Raw genomic sequence first — 13,083 nt, forward strand, 5'->3', positions numbered from 1 at the left:
TTTAGGTTTAAACATAGTAAAACAAGAAGGCCCTTCGTTATTGGGTTTTAGCTGATCACCAGCTATAAAGTTGGGAGGTTTTCCTCCCTTGGTACAAGCTGACATTAGCGAGCTTGTTCGTGTTGGGGTATTGTTTTGTATTTGAGTTGGAATAGAGGATTTAGTAGTCTGGTAACATAATGGTCTCTTTGGGATACTCTTACAGTAACCAGAATGCTTGGTGCAGCATATGACAATATTTATGATAAACACAATTTCAGCAGCTGCCACTAGGAAATGCATCCATGTTCCTACATTGCTGAAGTTACTTAAATTCCTGAAATTGACTTGAGATTTTCAAACGTTGGTGTGTTCAACAGTATTGCTTTTGGGGAAATGTACTGTATATACACAGGAAAATGATAATAATATATAATATCAGTATTTCAAAAGGTAATACTCCATTTGCTGGTTAATGTAATGTTTTTAAAGAATGCAGCTTTACAGAAATGTGGGCAATTAAAGTAATACTAGAGATAGGAGATGTATTAAAAGATGGGCAGTTTAGGAGTTCAGATCAAGCATGTAGTTTCTCAAGTTATTTTGAAGAGGAAAAAAAATTTTTTAAAGTTTAAAATTTTTACTCAAGTTGGAAAAGACTGTTTTATTGTGATACTGTTAAATTTACTAGAATTCTAATGAGTAAATTTTATATTTTGTCAGGCATGATAGCCTAGCATTTTTCACTGCCAGCTGAGTAAATGGACAATTGCTTCAAGTAATTTTAGAATTGTTTTTGACATGACTTCTAGTTCTTGAAATCAGGGACAGCTGCTCACTTTGGATAGTGAACAAACATCAAAACGTGCAAGAAGGATGAGATGTGGTTTTGTTTGATTACAACTTTAATTCAGTTCGTCTATCAACTGCCTGCATATAATAACAACTTCAAGGTGTTCATCTTTCCTCTCCTGTTCCTATCTATTAGAGGAAAGATGCTGTTAGCATGAAGAAAGTTCCTCTGTTTTTTCAGTGTTAAGTCATGAAAAATTTGGTGCTGTGTAGGATCATGCTGTTCCTTGGCCTAGAGGAGGGAGGACTCCTTTAAGGAGTGGTGGTTCCGTTCTTTATATCTGACCAAAAAAATGTGTCCCCTCTGCTCTCCACTCCTCAACCCCTATGTTTTGAAGTTAGAGCTGTTGAATTCTAGCAGTGTCTGTATCCTGCCTGTCTGCTGAGTATTTCATCTCTGATGCTTTCAGAAATGTCACTGGTTTCTGTATTTGTGAAGAAATAAGCTTTTTGCTCAAATCTGTTAAAAGTGTTACACTAGGAGGAAAAATGCTATTTTAAAATATTCTTCTAATTTTATGCACAATTGAGAAGCTATTAAATGCTTCAGAAATTACTATATGTAAGGAAAAACGTTGGAATAAATAAAAAATACATTATTTAGTCATGTACATTTGTTTCCCAGCATAGCAAATGTCTGGCATAGCTTCAGAAGGGCTTGGATCTTCCAAAATCCAGTTGTTCCTTTCTTTCAGGAAAATGTCCCCTTCAGTATCCTAGGTAGTTATATGTTCAGTTTTCCTTTACTCTTCTACATTTTTAGTCGAACAGCTACCAAATCCATAAGAATTCTTTAGGCGGGGTGTTTTTAGAGAGTTATGAAATCCTCGGAGCTCCGTAGAATAACAAAAAAAAACCCTAACAACCCCACAAATACCCAAACTTTGTTATGGTTTTCATGCTTTCATGAAATGTATCCTTTCCTCTTGACATAAAAAGAGGACATAAACACCGGAAGAAATCCCCTAGTATCTTGTAGTCAGACTCCTCCTTTTTTGAATTTCACATTGATTAAGTAAGCAAAGAATTTTCTGTAAGGTTACCAAAGAAACTTTCTTTATGTTCATTAACAAAAAAAGCTGACTTCAGAGAGCTGACTACCAGAGGGCAGAAATACCCTGCTGCAGAACTCCATATTTGGAGTAGTGCTGTATGAGAAACTCCTGACCAGTAGGTTTTGAGACCTTGTGCAGTTCTATTTCATACGTGGAAATGGGTGTGCTTCTGCTTTGGGACAATGAAGAGACACTTCGGGGCAGACTTGTATTTTGAGCAGATTTCACATCTTTAGATATGCAAAGGTAGACTAAAGGTAGTTCTTACTGGTGGATGTAAATTCTTGAATAAATACAGTCTTTGCCCTCAGTGGGACCTAATGTTCACTCTAAGGCTTTTGCCAGAGTGTATTGATTCCAAAGGTAGATCTTTCAGTGGCAGAAAAGAAATTTTTAGAGAAATAAAACCTTAAGTGAGAGAGAGTACTTATCTGCAAGGGCAGGTGTATTAGTTGACTTCAGAGTAGGGAGCAGAATACTGATTGGGTTTACCTTTAGAGGAGCGTCTATTTTCTTCTCTGGAAACGTGGCGGCTTTTACCAGTTCCGTTGTCCCATTTAACTCCCAAGGATTAGGTTTGAGTTCTTTTCCCTAGGCAAATCTTCTTACTTCTGGATGCTAAGAGAGGTAAACCTGGCTCTCTAACTTGACCCCAAAGTATTCTCAGTGGACTTAAAATGAAGAAGAAAGTTCGTTTGCCAGTTCCATTGAGAGTGAAGCCAAGCATTTAGTTTCTTATAAAGTATTATTAGTTATAATACTTGATTCTTCAAGAATGCTGGAGAAGCAGCACAGTGTCCTAGCACTCTGAGATACCCAATAGTTGATTTCATGGTAGCAGAATAAAAAAGACAATGAAACATTAACAGAAAATTCCACTGATGCTGGATGAAAAGTCGTGAAATGAAAATTATAGCAGTGAGCACTAAACATTTCCATTAGATTTAATTTGAATGCTGAGCTACCGTTATTTTTTGATGTGGTAAATTTAACTGATGTTCTGCATCTAAGCTAATCTAATTTCTAATTTTTGAAGCAGGGTCTTCGGGAAGCTGTTATTTGGCTTGCTGTACACCATAAGCAAAAGGAAGCTGTAGAAATCTTCTCCAGAGAGATTGCACCAGCTGGAACTGGCATGGGTAAATATTCACATCATCTTCTAAGGATTTTAAAGTTTCATTTTATTTTTTTTCCTGAACATGACTAGCACCCAAAGACTGAGCTGTGTTCGGTTTCATTGCTCTGTGCATAGTGAAATCGTAATTTTTTTAAAGTATTTAATTTTGGCATAGAAAAGGGACCTGCGGACATCAGCAAAATGATAAAATGGAAGTTCTGTCTAACCTCAAGTTAATGTGTCTTTATTATTTGATTTTGTATGAATTTGTGGCGTACTGAAACTATTGCAAGATTTATTTTTTAATTGACTTGCGAGGTAAAGTCAAAATGCTGGGATTTAATTATACCATCTTAGTTTTGAGTTTATAATTGGCATAAGGGTGACCAAGTGTGAAATGATTTATGCTTCTACTGTTTACCAAACGTTTGTTCAAAAAAACCTTCACATTTGTTCTTCTTACATGTCATTGGATTCTCTTCACTTTCTAGGAGGACTTAATGTTTGATTATTCTGAGCAAACTTTTTTTTTTTCTCCTTCCGTTCTCCTTCCAAGTCACTTAAGTGTCACCACTATATCCATTTCAGTTGTAATTAACACATTCATATATTATGATTTGCTGCTTACATTATGGATACTTATCCCACTTTTATTATCCATTTAAAACTTGGACAGCTTATTTTGAGGACGAGAGCTCAGATATTTTGCAACGGCTTCTACGTACCTTGTGGAAAAATATGGTGAGGATTTACATAGATCTTCAAAATTAAAATTACATGAGTTTAATCTGAGTTTTTCAACTTCCATAGCAATTATAGAATCCTGATAAATGGAGGGGCGGGTAGGTGTTGCCTTGCAGTTAGGGAACTAATAAACATTGTATTTTCAGTGGGTTCCAAACTGTATGGAAGTACAGCATGGTTGTCTTTTTTTTGTTTGTTTGGTTTTTTCCCCCTACAAGATAGAATATGATCCCGTAGTACTAATTGGGAATATTCATTGAGATAATTTTTAAAGATTTTGCAATTTTGAAGGCTGGTTAGTAGGTCTGCATTTAGCATAGATGTACGTTGCATATAAAGACTGTTTTTTCTAATGAATGAAAGATGGTGTTTTCACAGTTGGACCAAACTATCATTTCTATAGTTAGTTAAGGATTCATAATTGAAGTAGTTTCTCCTTTTTCATTATTCAAGTAGACTATATAACATACCTGAAAGTAAAGGTCTATACTTATTCTTTATTTTATATGTGTATAGACAGTCCCCTAGCAAATATCTTTTTCAACAAAGGAAAGCTGGGTAGATTTTAAAACAATTACTTGTTTATAAGATCCAAAGCTAATGAATGTATACTTGTCTCTCCAAATTCTTAAGTCTGTGCTGCCTCTTTCATAAAGCAGCTGCGGTGTACATAACCTTGTTTGAAGTCTGAAATTGCTAGGTTTATTAAGGTTTCAGTTTTTTCCTTTCACCACCAGTCTTCACAGAATGGAAAAAAAGGGTAAAAAAATCTGTGCCACCTGGGTTGGGTGGGGTATGTCCAATATTGAAATTGAGTTACCAAAATATATGAACATCTGTGTCTTAACGTGGCTAGCAAGCTTTCAGGTCATGTTATCAGGACTCTTCGTGATGAAACAAATGCATTCCTGTGTAGAATCTGGTTAGCTGGTCTGCGTGGACAATGGTGGGGATGTTGGTTTTGTCTCCTAAAGGAACAGCTTAAACTTTTTAGAACATCCTGTAGCATTTTTTCTCAAAAAAAAAAAAAAAAATCTGTTTCAATTTATAGAATCACTGCTAATGAGCAGCAATGGGAAGGAGTGTATTTCTGGAATCATCTGGGTCATATGGTGATAAATAACACTTTTGCTTGCCAGGTACAGGACTTCAACAAGGTTTTTGGCCTCTGTGATGTAAATGACTAGTGTCAGAGGGTATCAGAGCTGTTTACTGACATGCTTCCGAGTGCTTGAACAGCCCCATAAATAGTATTTTCTTTTATTTTGTTGAAGATATATTGAGACTGCTTCATACAGTCACTTTCAGTTGATGTTGTGCTGTAGATTTCTGTATTACCTGCACAGCTAAACTCTCTGTATGCAGAGAAGGGTCAGATTTGGGATCTAAATTCTCAGTAGGCTGCTTGTTGATGTGGAATACTCTTAAGGCAGTGGTTATGAAGAGTCTTTTTTCTTTTCTTGTTTTCTTCAGTGCGACTTGCCCAACAAAAAAAAAGAAACTTGTGCAATACTGCCAAACAATAATTAGCGGTGTACTAATAACTGAATCAACTTAATGATGCTTAGTTTCTGACAGTGGTGTAGGCTGCCAGAATTTGCTGTGAAGAGCAGAAAGAACAAGGAATGCCCGCTGCTTAATCATCTTAAAACAGACAGCTCCATGGACAAGACAAATTAAAATTCTTGTTGGCTAGATATATAAATGATCTTGGGAACCAGAAGCCAGAACCAAGATGATTGTTCTTGTCCTAGGTGAATTCTCTAATCACAGCACCTGATGTTCATTTCCCTCCCCCTTCTCCCATGGCTTTTTCCTCCCTCTGTGTTTCACTGGGCCATTTTTGCAGATGATTACTGTTCTAGAAAGGGTAACAGCTTCAGCGAGAAGCAGAACATGCCTCATGGGAGTTTAGTCACTTATGGAGGGATGGAGTGTCCTTAGGCAGAGAAGAACCATGGACTTGAATCTCTCATACCCTATTTATGGTAGATCTTTACTTCTGAAAATTAGTAGAAAGACAACCATCTCAAGGTGGTGTGCTGATTTGAAATTCCCTCTTTCTTATGCAGTCTCACCCTCTGTGTTAGAAAGAAGAGATAAAGGAATGCTACCTATGTGTTGGAATGGGCTGAAGCATGTGTGGTTTTGTGCTCTGCAATATAGACAAGGACCTGCAAGAGAGAAGTTTGGGAAGGTGGCATCTTCTAAAAAGCTTCCATAATCAAGAGTGGAAGACAGATTTTCATAGCTATTCCCTAACATTTTTTTCTAAGGCTTTTTTTAATTCCCATTGGTTTTGTTGAAGACCAGTGGAGCACATGAGCGTACTTGCAAGTAAATTTTCTGAAGTATTCCTAAAACTGCAGATGAAATCCTTAAGCCCAGATTAAAATTTGAAGTTACTGTATATAGACATGCCATACATCAGAGAGTGATTTGTTGTTTGTTTTCTGTTTGGAATGGAAGGCTTTTGCTGTAGACTTCTGTTGAGCATGGTATTTAGTTTGCCTGTTGGAACGCTTAATCAGTTTTCATTTGGGTTATGGTCTTCTGATGGGCTTAAAGGGATACAAGCTATTAAAAAACAACAATAAAAGACAAAGGCACCTAATCCAATCTTTTAATCTTTTTATACAACTAACACCTGAGTTTGTTAAACTTTCAATTGGTAAAAGTATGCTTGCTTTTTATTTCCCAGTATGTTGAAAGTTGATAATAGACAGGGTTTTTTTAACAGCAACTAACAAGTTTGTTTGGGTTTATGTATGTACAGTCTCCTGAAAAAAAAATAAAAGCTTTAAATGTGCTTATAATGTTCAGTCTTAAAAGCGGGGCCTTCGGAGCTCTTTTCCTGTTCTATGAAGTGAGTGAAGAATCTGAGACATACAGAATCAGATTTTTAAATCTGTAGTAGCCTGTGGGAGTTCAGTGCAGTTCTACATTGCCTAGTCTATAGTAATTCACCGTCACTTCATAAAATCACAGAGCAGGTTTGTACTACTCAGGGAAAATACCTTCATTATATGCAGTCTGGTTAGCATTTTAATAACTTGTGTTGATACGGTGTATTTATTTTTTTGTCTTTAATTCAGATACTTTATTCTGAATACAATGCAATGTAGAAGACACTCAAGAAGAACCTTGCTGTGGGAAACTGGCATTTATAGTTTTAACAGGGGTTCAGTAGCTAAAAAATGTTTTACTAATAGCTGAAATCATGTACTGACCCTTATTTCACTTTAAAATGACCGGAGTTTGACACTAAGATGACAGCTGGTTAATACAACTTGAGATTTTAAAGTGCTTGAGTATATGTAAATATTATGACTGATGTCCTAAGTGTGTTGGAAGATACTTCCAGAAATGTCCTAGTTCTAACAGTTTACTGCAGTCCTCATTTTTGAGAATAATATTGCAGAAGATAGTTTATCTTCTGTATTCAGAGGACATAGAATAATTAAGATCATATAGTTGACCCCTGTAAACAAAGCTTTGTATGTATTTTGTACTTCTCAATTGTATTGTAAGAACTGTTGAGTATAAAACCTTGAACATCAGATTGGTCTAGTTTGATCACTTAAAAAAATAATGCTTGAGAAGTAGACTTACTTGATGTCTGGTTTTTATGTGTAAATATATTATATATAGCATTCCTTAGAATATGCAGTAAATAGATCAATAACCTTTTGGTTGAGCTAATTCAGTCACTAAAAATATAAGGGACAAACCATTTATGGTCAAAAACTGTAAGCTGGTGAGCAAGAGACATCATTATATTTTGGAACTCAGTAGTTTCAAAGAAAGAAGTGTCACCTAATGAGTTTAAGGTACTTAAAGCTTTTTAGATTTCCACTAGTCAGAGCACTTCCATGCTTTTTTACTCCAAAACATTTTACAAAATGTTTCATGCAGTCTAACATCTTTCATATATTGCATAATGTCTTATTCTGTTGAAAAATACACAGATTTGCAGAGAAATATTTACTACTTTTTGACAGAAGTAGATTAAAGAACAAGTAATAAGCCAAAATTTGTGTGTGACCGTTAAAGTAGGATTTGAATAGGATAGAGGAACTATTAAGGAGACAAAACATAAGGCTGTCCCACCATCAGAAAACCCAGTGGGGAATTATGAGAGCTGGGAGGAATGAAGCTTTTTTTTGCATCTCTTAAGTTGATTGCGGGTTCCGACTGGAGCTTTTCCTGCCATGGGGCATTTTACAGGTTGTCATACTGAAGGCATAGATTATAATGTATTAAAAGATGGTGGTTCTACATATTGAAATTGGTGCTTGTTTGGGCTGATTTTAAGCATTCTTTTTACTATTGCTAGTTTTGAAATACAAGTTGGGTGGAGAATGGCTGGAGAGCAGCCCCGAGGAGAAGGACTTGGGAGTGCTTATGGATGAGAAGCTCAACATGAGCAGGCAGTGTGCACTGGCAGCCCAGAGAGCCAACCGTGTCCTGGGCTGCATCAGGAGAAGTGTGGCCAGCAGGTCTCGCGAGGTGATTCTGCCCCTCTACTCTGCGCTCGTGAGACCCCTCCTGGAGTACTGTGTCCAGCTCTGGAGTCCTCAACACAGAAAGGACATGGACCTGTTGGAACGGGTCCAGCGGAGGGCCACGAGGATGATCAGAGGGATGGAGCACCTCTCCTATGAAGACAGACTGAGAGAGCTGGGGTTGTTCAGCCTGGAGAAGAGAAGGCTCCGGGGAGACCTTATAACAGCCTATCAATACCTGAAGGGAGCCTACAGAAGAGCTGAAGAGGGACTCTTTGTCAGGAAGAGTGGTGACAGGACAAGGGGCAATGGTTTTAAATTGGAAGAGAAGAGATTTAGATTAGATATAAGGAAGAAATTCTTTACAGTGAGGGTGGTGAGGCACTGGAACAGGTTGCCCAGGGAAGTTGTGGATGCCCCATCCCTGGAAGTGTTCAAGGCCAGGCTGGATGGGGCTTTAAGCAACCTGCTCTAGTGAGAGGTGTCCCTGCCCATGGCAGGGGGGTTGGAACTAGATGATCTTTAAGGTCCTTTCCAACTCTAGCCATTCTATGATTCTATGATTCTATGATTCTATGAAATGCTCGTGTGAACACCAGAGCTGGTGCAGGGGAGGAGACAAGAATGAGTGAAAGGATTGGGGTAGGGAGGGGAGCTGTGACAGCCCTGACTGAGAGCAACATTGGTTTTCCCAGTACTCTTCTGTTTTCCTAATACCACATTAAATTCATCAGAAACTTACTGTCTTCTCCAGCATATCATATATGATATTTTTAAAAGTATTGGTATTAGCAAGTCCATCCTTGGATGAGTTTTGTAGGATGAAAAGAGGGACAGCTGGAGGGAGAAAGCATACATGAAGGATGAGAAGTGGTGGAACTGCTGTATTGAGGAGTATATCTTGAATGCACTTTACCTTGCATTATCTGCATGCACATCTGTCACTACACTGCCAAATCACAGGGGATGGTGGTCGTGGGGTGTTAGCGTGCTTTGATATTCTTGAGATTCCTCTCTATCCTTCAGATTTGGATGAAATTTTTCATTGGACCCAAAATTTGGGGTCTTGCAGGTGTGCTGGAAGAATCATGAACACGAGGAGAAAACCTGACAAATACATATATACATACGTGTACACACAGAAGATGATGGTTTGTTTTTCCTAAAGTAATTGGGCTGAAAATAGATAAGATTGGAAGTAGGCTAGAGGGGAGAAGTCATAAAATGAAAATACAGGATAAGACTGTATGAAGAATTGCACATATTAACCAAAGAGAAGCACTTGTTAAATAATAATTGATTCTTTATATCATAGATTCAGTGTAGTTCAAACCTTTAAGCACAGGATTTAAAGGAAGGGTCCCACATCTAGAAACCTTAGAAACTCACTTAGTCACCTAGAAAGAAGTAAATTTAATGGACTTAGTGCCTGACATTTCTCCAATCATGCCGTATGCTTGGGAGTTAATGAAATCAGTGGAATTCAGGTGGTGTAATCCCCAGGATTTATTCATTGCTTTTAAATGCCCAGCCACTTTGAGAGTTTGTATTTATCGGGCTAGATCCTCAGGCACTGTGAGGGAAAACATTCTCAGAAATGGCAGGCTTTTGGATCATACAGAGTTGAAGCAAAGTAAATATGATACTCAGTTTGATTACACCAGACAAATACTGTGCCTACAGATGATCGTGAGCAGAATATAAATGGATTGAGAGGAAGGTCTCCAACTTAAAGACCTTCAGCTCATTTTGTAATGTATCAGTTTTGTGCTGTTCTGAGGCACAGAAGCTGGCAAGTAATGGTGTGGAGTTGTTTGTCAGCTTGAAGAGAAGCAACTTGTTCAGGAGTGTGACTGTTGGCAGAGTGGATGGCACTGTGCGTAATGGTACTTCATCTGCCTTGAGGAACTAATGAATGGAGCTCTGATAGCAAATAGTGGTCATGTAAAGTTTCTGGGAAAGGAAATCAACATCTTCAATTTAGCCAATAATCTTATCAACTTGATATTGCAGCCTGACTGAATTTCTCTACAAGTATGATAAATCACTCATGTCATTGTAGATAAAGATAAGTCTTCTTCCAGAAAGGAGGGAGGGAGAGCATCTGCGCAGGTTTTTAAGCTAGCAATGTAAGGTAAGCATAAAGTACAGCACGAGGAGATCTTTTTAAAGAGGTGTCTTAGGACAGCAGATGGAGTTCACAATTAACTTTGCAGAAGTAGGTCTGGCCACAGTGACAAGACCATTGTTATCTGGTTGTGCTTCAGGTTCTATTCCCTTCTTTCAGTTTTACTGGAGAAACGTAATGGGTTTCTGAGTTGTGAGGTGAGGTGGTGTGCTCTGGTGCTGTGTGTTTGCACAAATAACAAATCCCTGATTGTAAACCATGATCAGTTTAGGATTTGCTTCATCTTCTCTGCGTGAAGTCTAAATAGGAATTGCATATAAATAGAATTAAATTGTACTTACAAGCACTCCCATCTTTTCTGTGTTAACATAAACAATGGATTGGATAATTGTGAGATAAAAATGAATATTATGTTGCAACTGCAATTGCATTTACGTGCAGGGGTAGCTGTAGTATCTCCAGAGGCAGACCTGCTGTTACAGTAGTTTATGCTGGAGAACTTCGCAAGACTAGCAATAGCAAGCAGAAGTAAAAGGTCATCGTAGCCTCGAGGTGTGAGCAGTAGTTGCTCTTAGATGGATTGTTTTCTTGTCAGTGTTTAGAGAACTGCTTTGTTGTAGGAGCCAAGTTCCATTGTGTGAGAGTAGGCAAGTGAAGAGCTTTCTTTGAGAGCTTGCAGGAAGTTGAAATTGATGTTGGAGTGAAATCTGGTATCCTTAATGAGCAGTTCAGCTGCCTAGCAGGAAGTGAGCCATGTGACAATCCACAGATAATTTAAATTAACTTTATGAACCTATATTTTCAACATGACCTTACCATATCCAGTCTCCTCCCCAACAACCTAGATAAACGCACTAGGCGCATAATTCAGTAAAATAACTGCAGTTGGTTTTAAAGGTGGATGGCAGTTTTCTGCTTGAATGAGTGCACAGGTTATATGTATAGGGCTCAGTCTTCACTGGATCATTTAAAATTGTGTAACACTGATGTAAGGGACTCTTTCATATTCTATTCGCTACCACATTTTTTTCAGCAGAACTTACTGGGTAGGAAGGTGGTTATTCATGGCTTTTTTGTTGTTGTTGAAGGCATTGGTTTTTTCCTGTACTAAAAAGCAAACACCATGGGCTTTTTTTGGAGAAAGAGGAGTTAATACTAACACCCCTAATCCCTTTGTTCTCAACTGTAGCAACTTTTGAAGGTAGTTGTGTTTTGAGGTTGGTTGGTTGGCTTGTTTTTTCAGTCTCTGGCTAAAAATATAGTCAGTGAAGTCTGTTTATCTTGTGAATTAGTAATAATGTGCAATTACTGTACTACTAGCACACTGGCCAAGCTGGCAGAGTGATACTGGACTAGCCTTGGGCAGAAAACCTCCTCTGTAACTGTAGGTTTATTTACTATAATTACCATCTCTGAATCAATCATTCAGATGTGCACTGAATATTAGTTTTGTTGATTCCAAATGTGTCTCAGATTATAGAGCAGTGTGATCAAGATGAGGACTATGTAACAGCATCCCTCTTCAAAAACTTCATTAGAACCCTGTGTTAATGACTGTTTCAGTCACTTCCCATGAAGGTGAATGTAGCAGGACTCTGTAATCGATGCTGTGTTGTACCATCTATGCTGCCACTGGTATGTGTCCACATTACCAAGGCACTGAATCCAAGCTAAACCAAAAAAGCTTGCTGAGAAGTAGAGGTTATCAGTGTGAGCTTAGTACCACAACAGTATGGCTATGTGGCTTTTAGTCTGTTTGGAGCACAAAGAAAGAGAATTCACACTTGGAGGAAGCAAGAAGCCCATTTTTAGCTAGGATTAATTTGGGTAAATACACCATGTGGGCAGCTTTCCACCGCATTTATTTTTAAGGGACTGCATAACACACTTGTTAATTCCTAGACTGATTTAATGTATGCACTTTACTGTTTGTTTCCCCTGCAATGCTATACGGAGCTATGTATCGTGGATGCCTGCTATCCATGCCAGAAAGAAGGGCGAGAAGCTATGCTCTGGATGAGAAGAGCAGAACAGTAGATGGGTTTAATGGAAGCAAAGCTTGGCAACCTGCTTCTGAGAATAAACACGAGTCTAATCACAGTGCTGACTTACTGCAAATCTGGGATCATGCTACTGACTTAAGCTCCTAAATAACCTATTTAGCAGAGAGAGAATGGGATCTACAGTACCCAGCACCTTAAAAAAGCAAAATTAGCAGTGAAAATTCTAAGAGAAAGATGCAAGTTAATCTGAAAGAGTTTAATAAGCAAAGTCATATTAAACAAGTACTAAAACAAACCATGGTTTGGGTCAGAATTGTCTCTCTGCTGTCTTCAAAAGTAAACACAACAGCAGCAAAAAAAACCCCAAAGCTAAGATCTTTTTCTATCAAATGTATCACCTGAGTGGCATCCGTGTACAAAATATTGGGAAGAACCACCTAAAGATTTAGATGATACTTTGCATATTTGAAACAAATTCATTTCTTTGTTAAAAGTCACAGTAGCTTTTACATGTTTTGTCTTTTTAACTGTTGTATAAAACGTTGAGTTTTATTATGTTATGTTCTCATAAATCAATTTGCTAGGTATTTTCGAGTATTTATTAAATACGCCTATATATGGGGACAATTCAGGCTATGGTAAGCTATGAGCTCTAGTGTTTTGAAGATTGCTTTAACAGTTCTTTTGTGAATTTTATTTC

The 13,083-nt window shown here is 37.8% G+C and overlaps 1 protein-coding gene across 1 annotated transcript in view; it reads left to right on the top strand.

The window, feature by feature from the left end:
• LOC141464970 (uncharacterized) overlaps positions 1 to 13,083 on the top strand; it is a 61,590-nt gene that overhangs the window by 29,574 nt on the left and 18,933 nt on the right. The window contains exon 13 of the mRNA XM_074148145.1: positions 2,926 to 3,025. Coding sequence (XP_074004246.1) covers positions 2,926 to 3,025 — 100 coding nt within the window. The remainder of the gene's footprint in view (positions 1 to 2,925; positions 3,026 to 13,083) is intronic.

The sequence above is a fragment of the Numenius arquata genome, chromosome 5 (assembly GCF_964106895.1).
Source record: "Numenius arquata chromosome 5, bNumArq3.hap1.1, whole genome shotgun sequence".
Lineage (NCBI taxonomy): Eukaryota > Metazoa > Chordata > Aves > Charadriiformes > Scolopacidae > Numenius > Numenius arquata.